Source organism: Anabrus simplex, chromosome 4 (assembly GCF_040414725.1).
Source record: "Anabrus simplex isolate iqAnaSimp1 chromosome 4, ASM4041472v1, whole genome shotgun sequence".
Classification (NCBI taxonomy): domain Eukaryota; kingdom Metazoa; phylum Arthropoda; class Insecta; order Orthoptera; family Tettigoniidae; genus Anabrus; species Anabrus simplex.
In genome coordinates this window covers 331827228-331847519 of record NC_090268.1, presented here as the reverse complement: position 1 = coordinate 331847519, position 20292 = coordinate 331827228, and the positions used below count along the sequence as shown (strand labels likewise).

Sequence of the window (20292 nt, the reverse complement as noted above, 5' to 3'; positions counted from 1 at the left end):
AGAGGAAGAATAGAATAGAGTACTACCATCCCCTAATTCCAGATCGCATGAAACTAGCTAGAGAGAGAGAGAACACTCTTTTATTGCAATTCATTATTGATACATGCATTACCTTTTCCTCTTGTAATTTTATGATTATTACTACACTGAATATAATTTACTTGATCTTAGATGTTAACAATGCTATATTGTCTAGGACTACGTATCTTTCCTTAGCTTATTTAATGCTAACTTTTGTTTCACAAGTCTTTTTGGAGTATCCTACCATTAACAATATGCCTTACTTAACGGCTGAATTATGAATAGAAGATAATGACACAACAATACAACCATTTATATATTACCGGTACTACATTTGACATTAATTTTTAATCTACTAGTAAATATATTCAAAATTCTAGGATATGTAGGCGTCCTATCCATCTTATCCTTATCATTCATTACTCATCGTTTGTATTTGTTTTGATGTTTTTAATTTCCTTTTTCCACTTCTTAAAATTTAATATATTAAGACTGTTTTGCATACCGCTGGTGACAGAGAGAGCAATAGAATGTCGTTCGCGAAAACTAGGCCAGGAATTTCTTTACTGTTCATACATGGGCATGTTCTATCCTCCTTCCCTCAATTATCTAATACATCATTAATGAAAAGTATGAACAATATTGGTGATAATTTACATCTCTGCTTAAGTCCAATATTTGAGTGTATCTCTCCTACTGCCAAGTCTTCCTTTATTTTAATCATGCATATCACCTCTGTGTATGCTTCTTCTATGGCCCTGATCATTTTGTTTGACAGCCCTATCCTAGCCAGCTTCGCAACAACAGCCCGCCTCACTGAATCAAAAGCTTTTGGGAGATCTGTCACTGCAATATATAATCTCCCACCTTTTTTCTTTAGAGGAAGTATACCTTTATGTTTATATTAACCCCCAAATTATGAAAGTTTGTAAGCATGTTATGAACCAGTTTCTCATAGTTATGTGCTTTACAGTTGCCAAAGAAGTTCTTTACAACAGGGACAAAACTACACCAGGCAGTTGCTTTAGTATGTCATGACTTTACTGAAATTTTAATCATTAATTAGCTTGTGAATTTGAGGACCATCAAAGATTCCTGCTTAAAGATTTTCACAACTAAGACCAGGGAAGGATCCGCAAATATACTTGAAGCAATTAGAGTTTCTGTCCAAAGCCTTAACAGATTGCTTCATGATGCCTAGCTTTATATGAAGAATAATTTTGGCCCTATCAACCATAGGCTTACATATGACGTTCGCTGCACTAGTAGTCATATTTTCCCTTAAAGGCTGTGTCACCTTTTCCCAATGATCTTGCTTAGCTGTACTATCCCACATGCAGACAAAACATGGGTGTTTAGTGTATTCACTTCGCTGAGCAAGCAAGGCGTTGACCCTCTTCAAGTCAACACAAATGACCCATCCGTATTGATAACAAAGTTTCTGCAGATACTAATGTTCTCATATCAAGTTTTGTGTAGTGGGCCAGTGGAATAGATGCATAGCAATTCCATTTGTGTAATAGCACGCATTCCAAGCTTTTGATGATCCTGTCTATAAAATGTCTCCAATCTTCTGATCAATACTCTGGCAGACCCAATTCAAGAAATAGTCCCGGGTTACCAGTGCAATACAGTACACAATTTCATAATTTTCATTGAAGTATGGAGGAAACCCCTTTTTCTCTAATCTGGTAAGCTGTAATATTAGCTTCTGGCAGTTCTTTTGGCATACAAGCTATTAAAACAAATTAAAGAAGAATTCAGATACTTACTTTGACTGAGGTTTAGTATCAAGTCGTTTGAGTTCTTCATGGGAGATTTGTCGAGATGTCGGAATACTGGCTTCATGTTTACAGTCACCGGTGTTACATTCCACATCATGCAATTCTTCAACATCTGGTGATGATGGTTCAGAAAATGTGGCAAATAGTGGCACTTGATCATTTTTGCTGTGTGGCATAGGTCACCTTGTTGACTCCAAATCAGGATGCTCGTACTTGCGTTTCCTATATTTATTGAAGCCTTTTACTCTTGCAGTAAGAAAATTACAGTCGTATTGGTGGTTCTCTTTATGCCATAGGTACACCCAAGTTCTTTTTTTCTTTTTTCCCACTTTCATAGACCCTCCACACAGTGTTACAAACCTTATGGGGAACCCAAGAGTCCTAATATGAATGCCAAAATATGCTTGCTTTACGGAGTCAGTTCATGCTCTCTATTTTTCAGCGGGGTGTATTCAGTGCACATAGAAGTCATCGGGGCTGTTCAGGCAACCTCGTCGTGAACAACTCTTATTTTACTGCAACAGAACGTAGAAAATGTGAAATTAAAATTTAATTTGACAAAATATGTTACACAAGAATAAACAATAAAACGGAAGTTTAAAAAATTCCCTACATAAACAGCAAAGGCAGGTAATGTCAGAATACAAGGTTTATTTAATAAACTGCCTTTATCTTAAAAACTAGAGTCAATGTGGAAAATCCAATAGATTCGGATTCACCATTACCAAAATACCCCATCTTTGTTGCAAGCTCACTGGCACCTCGACAAAAAGAAATATATATTGTTGGGCTGTGTTGTTGTTTATTATTATTATTTCAGACTAAATGAGAAGCATTATATTCAATCTCTGCCCTCTCACATTGCAGCTTCAAACATTGGTCTGATTATCATATATTTTAGCATAACATTTCAATGTTATTTCCAGGGATAAAACCACAAGTGTGAAAAAATTGCTGTAGTATGAACGTAATATAGATCAAAATGTTGCAACTGCTGTAGACAGATTAGAATCTTGTTTAAATAGTGGGTATATATAGATAATTTTAATTTACTAGAAACTAATAAGGAAACTGACATTATGTTCCATTAAGTGAAGGGTTGTTCAGATGTTTAAAATTGCAAAAATATCTTTCCGGTGTATATTTACAGAAACAATAGAATGGAGGAGAGTTTTGTTTCCGTCTGTATTGTTGGTACAATGTCGGAGACTATTTCCTTGAGCAATGGTTATGAACACACTGCAATGCCTTCATAGAAAGACTTTCAAATGCAATTTTTTAATAAATCAAAACAGGGATGTGTGCAAAATTAACATGTGAATTGAAAGGTGCTTTGGTATATGAATCTCATGTCTTGTGTTATACTGGCACATTAAAAACCACCTCCATGTTATAATTCTAGAACTTGGCATTTCTTAAAACCATTCATACTTCAGATCTAGTGCATTATTATTGAACTGGTCTGAAGTTGATTTTTGCATCAGTATCACCACACATTGTTGTCACGATGTTTCTGGGTGGCAGTTTTTGGAACTAGGTAATTGGGAATATGGTATAGGTGGAATGTGTTGCAGAAATAGATTCTAGTTCTAATGAGAAAGAAATGGAATTGTTCATGTCTTCACTTATATTTACGGTAGAATGATTCTGTTGTGTTCTTTTGTGAAAAGTTTCAGATCATAATACAGTAACTTAAAATTAATGTTTTAAGTATAAAAATGTTTTTCTAACCTAATTTTCCTCAATTGATTAATGATTTATTGAAGGCCATCTGTGTACTTAGTATACTGTGATGGTTAACAAATTTACTGCTCAGAAACTGTAGTTTTTTTTTTTTTTTAATTAATGTTATCCTTTTTCCAAGCCACTGGTGTAATCTGACATAACTTACTGGGATTTGAATTCTGTATTTTATAAATTCAGAAACCTACTCTATAAGGAGTATATTAGGGTTCTGACCAAAATACAGGCTAAAAGTGTTGTTCAGAATTCACATAGTGTGAGCATTCACGAGTGTTCTGACATATTCATTACATTTTCTCAGCGGATATTTCCTGACTTAGTTATATCTTCTGCGATAAATGAAATTAGGTGCTTGGTACAGGATTATACTCATATATTAAATGCTATCCATTTGCTAATTATACTGCTAGACATCTCCATTTAATATTGTCTTCTTTAGTAGGGATGTGTTGCCTTAATGTTGTTTTTATAAAATTCAGAGACTTAAGTCTATATAACATCTACTGTATTGCAAATTAATATCTGTTGACAATATTTAAATGGCAAAACCTATGTATTGTATTTAAAGAGATTTTTTATTTTTTATTGAACTCCCAAGGTATTGTGAAATAATTGCTTCCTATTTCTAACATGTTATCAATTTTGTTTTTATGTAGTAAACCATTATAAATACAGTGGGTTCCTTCTAGTATATGAGCAGTTGGATATGGTACTGCCTGTGATTTTTTAAAACCGTGATACTACTTTAAGCAATGTTTTACACAAATTTCAAATATAAAAATGTATCTACATTGTATTACTATAAAGGAATAATTGGAAGAGAATTAACCTAACCAGAATTCTCTCTCTAATTTTGGTTGCGATCTCAGTATCAGCAGTCACTTAAGACTGAAGACTGCAAACTACTCTTTTTAATTTAAAGTGATGTAATTACCCTGCAAGAATTATTCATTATTCTAAGGAGGATAGTTATGACACTAAAATATAAACATTGTATCCAGTAATTATTGTTTGAAGTACAGAAAAAAAGTCATTGTTGAATCTAACCTCTTTCTATTATTAAGTTATATGATTCCAAGCAACAGAAAATGTGTATTACAGTGCATAAAGAGTATTGCAGTAACAATAGTGAAGGACAGTACCAAACTAAAATTTCTAAATCAAATTGAGAATGGTAATCACAATACTTGCAAAAATTGTTACATCTTTGTAATGACAATTGTAAAAGCCCAACCCTGGTGTGTGTGCTTGCTGTTGCATCTAAATACAGTTTAGTTTGGGCTTGTGTTGTAATCCTACTTGCTTACAGACTCTTGGCAGGCAAGATGGAGTGAAACAAGATTGGGTGATTGAGGATACGATAGGCAACTGGTGGAGACCGAACTTCGAACCGCCACAGTATCCCTATGTCCCTCCTCACATCACTAAGCCAAAAGAACACAAGCGGCTATTTCTTGTGCAGTTGGCGGAGAAGGGTAGGAAAAAAAGACCATTATGCATTGTAGATTTTCCTATATCCTAGTTAATATATAATGTATATGTGTGATTCATTTTAATTTCATACTTTATATAGAGACAGAATGGCAATGTTTTCTTATTCACACACATTTCAACTCATTAGTACATTTATTTCAAGGTATCATGGATTGAAATAAAAATAAATTTTATCTTGTGACATGTAAAGAAAATTCTGTAAACATTTTTCATGTAATAAGGAAGTTGCTTTGTATGTCTTTAAAATTGAAATTATTGCTGCCATTTATCTTTTCAATACTGTGAAACCTGCTGAGTACTTAAGAATGCTAGATCAGAGCAAGAGGCTTAATGCCACTTTTCTCTTCTCCACTTCTTCCTCTTGATATACAGGGTCTGTTTTTTCTCATTTAGGAAATAATATTCAGCTCTATACTTCCTTTGTCTTAGAATGTAATTCTAATCATTTGTTCATCAGTATGAAAGTCCACTTATAGTAAACAATAGTAAACATATTTTGCAGTACTTTTTAAGTCATTATTGTTTGTCCTTGAATAATTACAGCACCTAGCTCGATAGCTGCAGTCGCTTAAGTGCGGCCAGTATCCAGTATTTGGGAGATAGTAGGTTCGAACCCCACTGTCGGCAGCCCTGAAAATGGTTTTCCGTGGTTTCCCATTTTCACACCAGGCAAATGCTGGGACTGTACCTTAAGGCCACGGCCACTTCCTTCCCACTCCTAGCCCTTTCCTGTCCCATTGTCGCCATAAGGCGTATCCATGTCGGTGCAACGTAAAGCAACTAGCAAAAAATAATAATAATAATCCCAGCAAAACCACTGCGTGAAAATAGATTTTTTTCGTTGCAATTTTTATTAATCCGTTCACCTGAATAGTTAAATTATTCCACTCAAGAGTTGTGGTTGAGCCAATTTGGAGTTCAGATGGGGCAGTTTTGATGTCTGTCATAAATTCTGGTTTTTCAGATGAAATTTGTGACCCAATTTTCGCTACTTGTTCTTGCAGGAGTTCAAATTGGTTTTGTGCATTGGGAATGTCTTGGACAATTAGTGCCGAGTTGTTTGCAAATTCTAAACAGTCCAGTTCTGTGCCTTCATGTTTTGGACTGATTATGTTTATTGGTGCACCTGTTTTTCACCATTCTGTTACAACTTTTTCGAGTGCACAATTTGAAGAGTGATGGGGATAATCCATTTACTTGAAGTCGACAAATGTGATAACATTACTTTTGTTTGTCATACTTTGAAAATACTTTAAAGAGATTTTTTTTGTTAATTTGTTTTACGCATGATAGGCCTTTCCTGAATCCACCTCGGTATTTGCCAATTTCTGGATCCAGTTGGGGCTCTGCTTGGTTCAGGGGGGCTTGGGACAGAACTTTGTAAGTTACAGAGGCGAGGCTAATGAAATTCCACGGTAGTTGTTGGAGTTCATCTTGTTTCCTTTTTTGTGCAGCCATCTTCTGATCTTTTGGGATTCTTTTGGTTTGCCAGATTTCTTCTATAATTGATTAGTTTTATTATGAGATTTTCTCCTGCATTTTTTCCATAATTCTGCAATGATTTGGTCTTTTCTTGATGCTTTGATATTTTGCAGCTATACAAGATAATTACTGGCCAGTCAGCCAGGTTTTTGATAAGGTAGAAATTGTTGCAGAAAATGGGGTTTATTAGCTAGATAAAATAGTGATTGGGTTGCTAAATTTCTGGAAAGTAGAACTCTGAAAATTAGAGCGGGTGAAACAATATCTGAAACTGTAATGATTAAAAGGGGGGGGGGGGTTCTACAGGGCAGTATTATTAAGGATTGGAAACGTTTATCAACAGAGATCTTTGATATCATTTAAGAAGTGAACTACATAAACAATAGGTTGACAGCCCTAAATGGAGATCTGTGATGATTGCTTCTGATTGATGTTGGGAGATGGTGGATTCAAATTCCACTGTTGGTGGCCCTGGTTTTGCGTAGTTTCCAGTTTCCACACTAGGAAAATTCTGGAGGTGGACCATGGCCACTACCTTCCTTCCTTCCTTCCTTCCTTCCTTCCTTCCTTCCTTCCTTCCTTCCTTCCTTCCTTCCTTCCTTCCTTCCCAATCCTAGCCCTTTCCCATACTTGCATCGCTGTAAACCTTTGAGTTTGTCCGAAGTTAAACCACTAACAAGAAAAGGAAAAAATGGTCTTGATTGATAATGGACCTGAATGTTTTCTTATATATCTAAATGATACGAGTAAAGAGCTAGAATTACAGATAAAGTGTTTACAGATGATGTCATCGTTATTTTCATTTCGATGTTAATGTATAGAGTAGTAAATTAGTTACAGGATTGTGAGCGGCTGCGAAAAGGCCTCAATAGTGTTGTAAGATGGACAGCTATGATCCCAGTTAGAGTATGGTTGCAGTGTTTGGGACCCACAGCAGGATTAATGAGAATGGGAAAAGATCCAAAGGAAAGCAGCATGATTTGTTCTGTCTGATTTCTGACAAAAAAAAGTAAGGCTAGGGAGTAAGGAGAAGAGCGGTTCAACTAAGTGGTATGTTCCAAGCTGTCAGTAGAGAGATGGCGTGGAAGACTAAGTAAGCAATTGATAGGGAATCTGCCACCTGGGCAACAGTCCTAAATGCAGATAAATTTTATTTGATTGATTGAAGCCTACACTATATCCGTCCTAAATAATGTATTTTCAGTAATATCTGTTGCTTTCTATAGTATTGTACTTATGGGGGTCATTAATAATATTTCATTATTTTATTGTTGTAAAATTTCATTTACATTCCTTGTGCATGCAGTATATAAATCTGTGCAGATAATGGGGCGTTCTTTACGATCATTAACGTTCATTGAATGCTTATGATGATTTCAGCAATGCAGAAGCCAATTTCCTATTGTGTTTGTTTTAAACCTTTGTAAAAATTTGTAAAAAAAAAAAAATTTACTGTACCTAATGCTTATCTGCCTGAAATGGTTAATATTGCTTCTTTAATACCTGTCGGTAAGAAAATTTGGACATTGAGAATGTTTTTTATAGTTTCTTTTTCAGATTATTTTTTATTTTTTAAATTTTCATTTATATGATTATTCTGGTTCATCACTGTAGAATCATAGTATATTTGACCTGTATTTTAAATGTACATGGATGACATCTCCTCTTATTAGCTCTGAATTCAGTATAACAGGTTTCACAGTATTTAGATTACTTTAAACATAAAACACTATTAACAGAAGTCATGTTTGATCACATTTGTAATAAAATTTGTTGTCATTATGCGAGTATTAGGAGAGAAGTTACTAATGGAGAGCAACTCTTTATCTCAGTATGACCATGTGACTAAAGATGTTCAATATAATGCTGGATGCTCGTTCATAGAAAAGAGCTCATTAATATGGTCTATCCAGATGTTGTGTACTTCTTTTACATTTCCCAGTGTTTGAGTTGGATATTGTTTTAACCATTGTTCAAAGTTAATTTGAATCTTTTGACTTACTCTGATTATTATTTGGAAGGTGAACCATGCATCTTGCAGAAAAGTACCGGTATATGTGGACAAACTTCTGATATTTTTGCTTATTATATTTAATTTTATCCACTGAAGGAAACTTACTTGTAATGGTGCAAGTAGTAAGTAAAAAAAAAAAATAGTAAGAAAACAAAAATAAAGTAAGGCAGACGATAGTGTCTGCTGTGGCCTGTTGGGAAACTTGAAACTGCAGGGGCCATGGTGATCACACAAACGCTAACCGTGCACGCTCCAAATACTGTCCGATTCTCAGCTTGTAACTCCTGCAGGTTGAGGGAAGAGGGGAATAAAGTAACACGTGTGAGGTAGGTATATGTTAAGTGACAAGTTGCACAAAAACATTGAACTTCTTTTTCTCGTCAGTTTGCGTGTAATGTAGTACACAAAAAAAAAAAATATGTTAAACTAAACAGTAAAAGTAATAGTGGAACTGTCACCTATCTGGTCCCTTTGGGTTATTAACACTTCCTCGTGTCAGTTTCCTACATTGGTCCGTTTCTTAATTCCATTGCCTAATTTCTCTGTATCAATGTATTCTGTTGTATTTATGTGGAAGAGTGAATGACAAGCAAGCTGCAAACTAAAGATAAATTTTCTCGTACTTGAATGTAATAACATGGTATGTATAATAAATAATTTTCTCTTATCCCAATGTATAATTAACTGTGTATAATTTTGGAGTCTGTAGCATGAATTGTAACCAAAGGGGACTTGATGGTTACTTAATATTGTCAAATGCTGTAAAGAAGCAGACAAGTGCGTATGTAATCAATTTATACCCAGCAGACACCCATGTCCTCCGTGTCAATTGTGGCGCTTAACGTGTTAAGGTTGCAGGATCATAATCTCAGCAGTATGTGTGTATTTTATGATGCATGAATAGAAAGGAGCCTTGTCAGTAGATTGAAGAAATGTTTTCAGTGCAAAATTCTGCTAAAGATATGTTACATCTCCGAAAAACCTACAATACTTTTTGACACTTTTATCAAAATAATGAACACTCTTAAAATACCAAAAAACCGATCCATCTTCAAAACAATACACAACACGCTTACATATTTCCCCTACCATCGCACGCGCCCACCTGATCACAGTCCCGCCTCTACCGCGTTGCCTCCTTCCCCTAACTCAGTAACTCCGCCCCTCCCTGCTCCCTTCTAGGCCTCGTCTCTCCTCAGCCTGTCAGTTCCACTACGTTCTGTCTACCATCAACTTGGCACCTGAGGTGAGTTTCTTATTCACCAATACTTCGCGAAATTTAACTCCCTTTCGTTTCTTAAATACGGTAACTTTATATCGCGTTTTATTTCTTATAGGTTCCGACTTGGATCAGGATCCCTTCTAATCAATTTACGTAATCACAACCTACAATATAAGATCTACAAGCACCATTTCAGCCAGGACTTTTGTTACTTCTCAGCAAGATGATATACAACCACACGTCGACATGTATAATTGTTTAATAGGACTTGCTGATCATCTACATCAACAAGCAGTGACCCATTTAAATTGTTCATTTTTACTTATATTGATATTTTACATAATCATCTGCTCCTCAGGTCCAAGTTGTAGCCTCAGTTGAACTTTACCATATATCTTAAGTGGAACACCATTAACTAAATGTTTTATCAACTTTTAACTTGTCACACATGGATGTATGTCTCGAGTGTTAAAAATACTAAAATCATGGCTATATGTCTCGAGTGTTAAAAATACCAAAATCAAGCCTACAAACATATTTATTACAACCTCAGCTGAACTGCATCACATATTTTAAGTGGAACACCATTTAACTAAATGTTTGAATACCTTCAACTTGTCAAACATAGCTATATGTCTTGAGTGCCAAAACTTCATAGATTTACACCTATAAACATACTCTGCAATAGCTATAATATAACAGCAGATTTTTAACACGTTATTTTAATTAGAAATTTTATAAGTGTACACCCTACAGGACTATGATTTTCTTAAATCGTAAAATTTTTTACCTGGACATGTTCACACCTTTTTGTAGATAGATAATGTATAATTTTATATTCACTGTTATATCATACCTGAAGTATTGTAAGGTTTATTGTCCTCGATTAATTTTTCTTGGCTGATGATGACAGGGACACTGTCGAAACCGGTCCCGAGTGTATAAAAATGTGAAGGTTTAACTGTAACGTAAAACTGTCACATAATATAATGTATTGAAAAGGTGGAACTTATTGTACTTTTCTTTGATGTGAATTCTGCTTCAATACGGAACCTAAATATGAAGTTCTTAACTTTAAAAAAGATATGTTAAACAATGTTAATACTACTTCTCTCGTCAGTTTGCGTGTAATGTAGCCTAGTACCAAAAAAAAATATGTTAAACTGAACAGTAAAAGTAATGGTGGAACTGTCACCTGTCTTGTCTGTTCGTGTTATTAACACTTCCTTGTTACAGTTTCCTACATTGGTCCATTTCTTAATTCCGTTGCCTAATTTCTCTGTATGTCTGAATTTTTACCCCATGCTTTGTTTTGTCTTGGATGAGACAAATAAGTATGCAGTAGTAAAGAGGAAGCAGCTGAATGCATGGACATAAGCAACGGAACTGCACAGAATTAAATTCATCTAGTGAGTTTCTTGTGAGAACAAGGAAGAAAAACTAACTGACCAACAGTGGATACGCTTGAAGAAGGACTGAAGAAAGTGAAAAGTTCGAAATACTTGGCGAAGATGTTATAGGCACGTCAAATGCTTCTAGTATTCCCAGAAGAATGCACGAGGTGGATGGGGGCAAGAGGCCAACTGAGAGACAGTTGGCTAAAGGAGATGAAGAACTATGTTGAGAAGAGAGGAAAAGCTTGAAACAAATGGTTCATTGAAGTGATAGAATCACAGAAAATGATGGAGAGGCTTATATTCAGAACAGACTTTTTTCCAGTGACTGGAAACTTGTTTCATGATGATAAACATCAAAAGGGATTTCAGTTGGATTTTTATTTCCTATAATATGTAAAAATGGCCAGAACATAATCTTATGAAACTGTTTTTAAGTTGAAGGGAAAGAGGAAATGTAAATGAAGTTTCAAACATTATTTTGTCAGTACAGGTTGGAGTGGTAGTTTAAAGGAAAGCCTAAAAATGGATTATTAGGTACCTCTCTTTTTACTGGTCCCATCAATAAAATTGTATGCAATAGTATAGAAAATGATTTCCTATTTTTTATATCTTATAATATTTGTATACAAAGAATGATATCTGAGGTGTCTTCCCCCACCCTGTATTTTGTTTTGGGGTCTAGATAGCCCAACCTGGTGGCCATGATAGTTAAGATCTGACTCTGTGGTTAGCTGGTTCAAGTTCTATTGGTGGGGGAGAATGACTACCAGAATGTTGGCCAGCAGGCTAAGGAAGATGGTGGTGTATAATTTGTAGTAACTACAGGGTCTTTTACTCAAAGTGGGGCCGGCCAGCCAGCGCAGCGCAGTGTGTAGATGGGCGATCTGAAGGTCAGACGGGCACATGGTAACTTTCTGACCTTCATTGGTGTAATCACATAAATATGATTGTTAATAAAGGGTACAGATCTCTGCTCATGGTTATGACGGTATTTAGGGGTTGTAGTAAGGATGTAAAGGAGAGGGCATATAAGTCTCTGGTAAGATCCCAACTAGACTATGGTTCCTGTGTATGGGACCCTCGCCAGGATTACTTGATTCAAGAACTGGAAAAAAATCCAAAGAAAAGCAGCTCCATTTGTTATGGGTGATTTCCGACAAAAGAGTAGCGTTACAAAAATGTTGCAAAGTTTGGGCTGGGAAGACTTGGGAGAAAGGAGACGAGCTGCTCGATTAAATGGTATGTTCCGAGCTGTCAGAGGAGAGATGGCGTGGGAGGACATCAGTAGACGAATAAGTTTGAGTGGTGTCTTTAAAAGTAGGAAAGATCACAGAATGAAGATAAAGTTGGAATTCAAGAGGACAAATTCGGGCAAATATTCGTTTATAGGAAGAGGAGTTAGGGATTGGAATAACTTACCAAGGGAAATGTTCAATAATTTTCCAATTTCTTTGCGATCATTTAAGAAAACTCGACGAAAACAACAGATAGGGAATCTGCCACCTGGGCGACTGCCCTAAATGCAGATCAGTAGTGATTGATTGATTGATTGATTTGATTGAACAAGTTGAACTAATACTTACGAATGAAAATTTCATTAGATGAAGCCAGAAATGTGTAGATGCAGGTGGAGGACATTTCCAACATCTTCTGTGACAAGGTGAGAAATTATTTGACTTAGATTATGCCCGAAGCTCAGCGAGTTGCCATGTGCTTGTCTGACCTTCAGCTCGCCTATCTATCCGCTGTGCTGCGCCAGCCAGCCCCACTTTGAGTGAAAGACCCTGTAGATTGTGTGCCGGGTTCAGTTCCAAACCTCTCCACAGTTTTAATACAGAGTGAGGCATGTGACGCCTCCCACAAGGCCAACCCCTCGCCCACGTTGTGGGAGGTGGGCAATGGCATGAATGATTGCCTGTGTAGGGGTGATGTACGGTGGGGACTGTGTGTGCCCCATGACCGCTACGGTGGCTGTAAAGGCCCTACAGGAACGCTGAAAAGTGACGGCTAACGAGGCTCTGGTGAAGACCTCAATGGCAGCAACGGTAGAGAAGGAGTTCTTTGGGGCGGCGAAGCTGGCGGATGAGGCAACCCTTCTTCTTGGGGATAAATAAAGAAGAAACCACTGCCTTGTGGTAAAGAGGGATCTTTAAAGGCTAAGGGAGATAAACCCTACAGAAAAATCCTGCGGTCTAGCGCAGACAGGAGGCAGCCTCTCCACTGGAATTAGCGTGTTGTGGGCTAATAACTCACACACCTGAATTAAACTTATTACAGAAACCAGACGAAATTTATGCCGGCCGGATTTTATGGAGATAACTTTTGCAATGAAATACAGGACGATAGAACAAGCTGGAGAAATTTCGTCTAGGCCCTATGTTCCACCGGGAATGAAAGGGAATAGACTAGAGGCATGTGACTCTGTTGATAGTGATTAATCCGTTGGATGGGGATGTTAACTCTTAGTGTTATTCGGCGGGAATAGGCTGTGTGTCATCACCAGGTTTTACTCTCTTCCTACCTCATTATCATCATCATCATCATCACACACCCAGATGCACAGCTACCCAGGCTCTAAATACTAGCTATTACTTTTGGAATTTCCTAGGCTGTAAACGTAAATAATATTTTAAACAACACAGGAAACATATTTTGAGATAGTAGTACATGGCATACTCTGGACATTAGGATGGTGAAGGTCGGTTAAGGTCAGAAACAGCTGCATTCAAAGAATCGCCAATTAACTAATGATAGGGAGATCTAATATACAGATTTTTTTTGCAGGCAAAATATTCTAAAAGGATGTTAACATGTGTATATGTGTAAAACACATGGAAATGTGTTCCTTTGAAACAGCTTAAGTTCCACACTTCAAGAGAAATGTTTATAGCATGTTGTGAATCTCCAGTATACCTGAACCCTATCTCAAATTACCTGGGAGTCGACAATAACAACGCCGAACACGTGCACGTTGCAGTACTACTCACATAAAATCATCAATCAAATATGAAGATGGGCCCTACCTATGGTGATTCTCATGATTAAGACATCAAACACACCCAGCCCGCGAGCCATTGGAATTAACCAATTAAGGTTAAAATCCCCGACATGGAGTCAAACCCCGGACCTTTTTTTTTTGGACCAAAGGCCAGCACGGCTCCATTTAGCCATGGAGCCGGACACTGCAAGATTGATAACTAGTTCAAATAACTTGTAACTAGCGTATAAGAAGCGTACATTTATACAGTCACCAAAATGAATCAGCATGATATTTTCAATATAATTCTGGAGATTAATGTTCTCACCAATGTAGCCGGTGGTAGAAAGATAGGTTTCTGAATCCCTGTCGGCTATGTCCCACATTCTTTTCTTCTTTCATCTTAATGACATGTTTTACACAACTTTCCCGGCGTTGAGGAGTCACTAATTTGATGCCTTCCAGCAGCAGTTTCTTACTTCCATGAGGGTAAAAGTTTTGTCGTTTCGCACTACATGCCACCTTTTAAGTGTCTGCTACAAACTACTGGAGAGAGTAATATACAATAGAATCTCAGCCAAAATCCTAGAGCACATACCACTTGAACAAGCTGGCTTCAGACCAAGCCGCAGCTGTACCGACCAGGTGTTAGCCCTAACCACCCATATTGAGAGGGGATTTCAAGATCGAAAGAAGACCGTAGCAGTGTTCGTAGATCTGTCATCAGCATATGACACAGTCTGGCGAAAAGGAATGATCTTCAAATTCCTGAAGTTAATCCCTTGTAAGACGCTTGCCACCCTGCTGAATAATATGTTGGCTAATAGAATGATTGAAGTACACCTACATGGCAACATAAGTAAAACTTACAAACTGAGTGACGGATTACCACAGGGATCGGTATTGGCCCCATTACTCTTCAACGTATATACAGCAGATCTACCTTCAACTAATGCTAGGAAGTTTATATACGCTGACGACATCTGTTTGGCAGCCCAGTCTAGTGATTTTGCTGGAGCAGAAACCACACTCACTAAAGATCTCTGCAGAATTGATAATTATTTTAAAACCTGGCGACTGAAACCAAACATAACAAAAACAGAGGTCAGCTGCTTTCATTTGAGCAACAGACAAGCTAATTATGCCCCTCAGGTTCAATTCAGAGGTCATATACTGAAGTTCAATCCTCATCCAAAATATCTAGGCGTTACCTTGGATCGATCTTTGACTTACAGCGAACATGTACGCAAAACATCTGCCAAGATCAAAACCCGCAATAACATCCTGCACAAACTCACAGGAACAAGCTGGGGCCCATCTGCATCCACCCTCCGAACTACAGCACTTGCGTTAGTATACCCAGTAGCCGAGTACTGCTGCCCAGTATGGCTCAACAGTGCCCATACAAAGAAGATAGACACTCAGTTAAACGATACAATGAGGGCTATATCAGGAACCATCCAATCCACACCTTTGGAGTGGTTACCAGTTCTTTCAAACATTCCACCTCCTCATCTCCGAAGACAAATGGCACTGAAGAAAGAATGGGTTAAATGCTGTGACAATCCTCTTCTACCAATACATCAAGACTGCCTACGTGAAGCTCTCAGGCTGAAATCTAGGAAACCTTCTTGGTTACTAGGAAAGAGGCTAGTCCAAGATGAATTTCATACTAACACTGCCTGGCGCTATGGGTGGGCAGCTTCAAACCCTGACAGATTAGGTCTAATTTCGGATCCAGTTATGCAACCTCCTGGTTTCAACTTACCCAGAAAAATCTGGTCATCACTTAATCGGATCAGAACTCAACATGGCAGATGCAACTTCTGGAAACACAAGTGGAAGATTACCAGCGATCCTTATTGCGACTGCTCTGATGTGCCTCAGACCGTTCAACATATCGTCACAGAATGCCCACTCCGAAGATTCAGTGGGACAATAAAGGATATCCACGAGGCCAGTGATGAAGCTGTGAGTTGGCTAACAAAACTGGACATTCAGCTTTAGCAGCAATGCAGATATTGATGAGCTCAAATGTATAAATATAGTTAATAACCAAATTGTAACAATGTATCCTCATGCCATACGAAATAATAATAACTACATGCCACTTTACTTGGCTCCAAATACTTTGAATGGGATTCAAAATATAATGGTAGAGGTAATCTTAAAACTTGCCTTCCTTATTGCAATGCATATCATATATCTGATATGTGCCGCACAAGTTCTCTTTTTTTTTTTTTAATACACTGCACTGACAGATTCATCTTACGGCGACAGTGAGATAGGAAAGGGCTAGGAGTGGCAAGTAAGCGACTATGGCCTTAAGTAAGGTACAACCCCTGTATTTGCTTGTTGTGAAAATGGAAAAACCATCTTCAGGGCTGCCAACAGTGGGATTTGAACCCACTATTTGTAACTGCTTGGAGAAATTGAAAATACTAAACGGATGAAGGGTCCCTAGGATGAAGTATAAATAACAAAATTGGGCGCCACCTGCAAAAAAAAAATTACAGGAATAATTGACTCACAGAGCATGACAGAACTCCCTCTCCCAAGGCGACGGTCATCAGGCTGAGGATGCTCCAAACTTGCTGTACCTGTTACTGCTTATCCCTGAAATGACATTTAGGTAACGTGCCAGGTTTTCACTCCATCAGTAAAAGTTATAAGTTTAACTATTAAATTTACTGAGAATTAAAGTTTACCAAAAATTCTAACATTACTCACAGTATACAATTACATTTCCATCTTGCCTGTTTCACAAACAACATAATATAATTCTGTAGCCATCACTTTAAAATTTACACTATACATGTGTACCTCATCTGGTATCCCTTATAACAGATTCAAACACACATTATTTTCACTCAACATATTAATTAGTAAGGACAAGGTGTCACAACTAGCGTTATGATTTGAAACCAGTAATTTACTAAGTGCATCCCTAATCTAACACAACACTCACTTCTTAAATCTTAAGTTCTGGGCCTTTCCAATTGCCACAACCATCTATAAGTTGGTTGGTTGCTCCTAAATATCACCCAGGAAATACTGCACCAATTCAACTAATCTTTATCCAGATTACAGACTGCTTGGCTTCTTACTGACCGTTTAGAAGACGAGATCTTCATCCCATTTTGACCTCGTATATACATTGAATAAGAAGCACCATCACCGTTTGAGAATACCAAGTACTGTCACTGTATGAGGTATTAACATAGACACATCAGCATGCTACGTGAAATCAAATCAAATCTTAGCTACATACATATCAAGTCGGGTGTTCGCGAAGAAAATATCAAATTAAGTGAAGCGAAGAGAACTGCAGCCAAACAAGTATAAATGAAAACTGTTCACACACTAAGTCCATACAGATTTATGAATCTGAATGCTCAGTGGACAATGTAACAGAATAATGACCCAGTTACATTCTCGCATAAGTTTATAAAGGCTCTCTCCACATTAAATAGCAACAAGCATGTTGTATTCTTCCAAGAATAAGCAAGTAATGAACAATTGGCCTATTTTTCATCAAGTCATAATTAGTTTTGTGAACCACATATTACCCCCACACTACACATATAAAGGCTACCCACAATGTGCATTTCCACGGCGAGGAAAAAAAATCCATAGTCTTACCAAGCAACAACCGCTCACTGGGAATCTCAATTAACAAGCAAAGCACTCTTGACTCCGTAATTATGCAGTAATGCTCCCGTAAAGAACTCGTGCAGCACCCACTTTGCAGTATCAATTGTCGTCAACAGTAACCTCCATAGCAATAATCAGCAACTGTAACAGTCGTGCACAATAATACCAATAAACTCGTAGCACGCACGCACATTGATAGACTCGCTCCATGCAGCGCAGCGTCTGCCGAAATCCAGCTTCAACTGTCTTTATTGATATAGTAGCTGTTTTCCTGGTTGCATAATCTTGACTGCTATGCCATGTGCAGATTTTTACACAAATTAAAGTTACACCAATATAAAGATACACAGATACAAAATTCCCTACTACCAATTCTTCTTATAATATAATGTTATTACATCTCAATTTAAAACTCACAAGATATTTACTACTTTATATTAAAAATTATTTTATGAAAATTTCCTAACCTAAAATTGCGAATCATACTCTTGTAAGTTACACTTGTGTCTGATATGCATAATTATCAAGAGTTTCCCCTTTGCTGAAAGATTCTTTGTATCGCTAGATAATTCCTTCAAGAATGCATCCAGCGAAATGCTGGCAACCAGGAATGAGTTAGCTGGAAAATTTATAATGTCCAATAACAGACCGACTATATTGGTATTATAAATTTACTCATGCGGGACATATTTCAGGTTCCCTATGGGAATCAACATCTTTATCATCTGATGGCCAGGCAAGCATCAATTTTTGAAAATGAGACATTCTCATAGTTTATTGGCACTGCCGGTGTCCCCAAATAGCCTACGCAGTGGCCTCCACGGTATGTACTAGCAATGCGTCTTGGTAGGTGTGCTATTTACGAACAGATGAGCCCAATTTAGCACACTAGGGTGAAACGCTGGCAACCAGGAATAAGTTGGTAACTTCACTTTATTCTCTCTCTCCTTTTTCATTGGAACAACTGTTCCTATGGTTTCTAGTTCCTTTCTAACACAATAAATACTTAAATGCTATTAGTCACAGCTACTAACCCAGTCACATTCTTGAGAGTACTACCAGGATTTGCATCAGTAAACTTCTTAAAAGCACACTGTTTTTACTCCACCTCTCAATGCTTTTCCCTTCTTATGCTTTACATGAGAAGGAATGGGCTTATCCATCTTCACTTCACTTTGCATGGAACTTTCAAAAAAAGTTATGTAAATTGAAATTAGTTAACTAAATTGTAAACGCCAAAACAAAGACTGCCTACCAACTTAATTAATAATGCTATATTGCTCCATTTTAATACGAAAGAAACTCGTCATGGTAAGTGAATTCACTAGTGTGCCAAGAACAGTCACACGGTAGTAAACAAAATGATATTCTTGTATGTGGGTCGAATGTTAGTTGAATGAGCAGTGACTGTATGATGCTGTTCTGCTGAATTGCATGAGTATCAATTAAGAATTGAAATCGACAACTTTGAAGTGAAAAGTAAAGGTAAACAGATTTAGATTACTACATATAACGTTTGCAAAGAAATAACATTACTTCACACATATAGTCTTTGTAATGTGTTATTTTTTTTAGAATAGAGTTTAGAGAGAGCAACACTATTCACTTCAACTCGAGATGGGTCATGAAGTTATCTTGATTTTGACTGCTGACTTCAAGAGAATTGTGAGAATTCTCATCCATAGATTTAATCATTATCTGATTGTTGTTTGGCTGATGAGGACTGTGATAATTTTACATTGAATTGGCTTAAATATTTGTACTGACATGATGATTTGAGATTAGTTTGTACATCCTTCTCTACGTAGTTTTACTCTTTAGATTTCCAGGAGGCAATACTTAAAATTGTCTTCAGCTAAAGCAGTTTGACACGGGTAATCCACATCTCGACAACGTAACCTGTTAGTGACAGATACGACAGCCAATCCATAAAAATATGGTTGACGAGCCAGGCCTACCTCTCATTCCTAACCAACTAATCCTGGCTGGACCTTAATTCACTCCTTGTCATGAATAGTCAGAAGTTTGAACAGCTGACTTCCTTCACTCAAATGACCTCAATCATACAATGAAAAGTACACTCCTATATTACAATGTTGTCAGATTTAATTATGATTTAAGTTGTTCATATATACTAATTTGCTGGTTGCATGGTTGTTCATAAAATTAAAGTATTACCTCACAGTTAACACAGAATAAATTTGATAGTGTTGTGCACAGTAACATAAATATTAAAATTAGGTCCTGTGAAGAAACAATAGAAGTTTGAAAATACAGCTTGAGGTTGATAACCTGGTTTCATTAGTTTTCTGACAATCCGTCATCATGGTCATATCCGTTCTTTTGTGGGCAATTAGTTACTTTCCATTGGTAGTTCTTTCATAATACATATTTATTACCTCAGATGGTGGCTAGTTTTTTTTTATTATTTTTTTTAAAATGTGATTATGGTAAGTGCATTCATAAAACAAATCCCTCAAGTTATAGAATATTCTTCCTTTGAG

At 37.0% G+C, this 20292-nt stretch overlaps 1 protein-coding gene across 1 annotated transcript in view; it reads left to right on the top strand.

Moving 5' to 3' along the window:
* Positions 1–20292, top strand: part of Cpsf5 (cleavage and polyadenylation specificity factor subunit 5) — a 131037-nt gene that overhangs the window by 65458 nt on the left and 45287 nt on the right. Inside the window, exon 4 of the mRNA XM_067145724.1 lies at positions 4858–5023. Within this exon, the coding sequence (XP_067001825.1) occupies positions 4858–5023 (166 nt within the window). The remainder of the gene's footprint in view (positions 1–4857; positions 5024–20292) is intronic.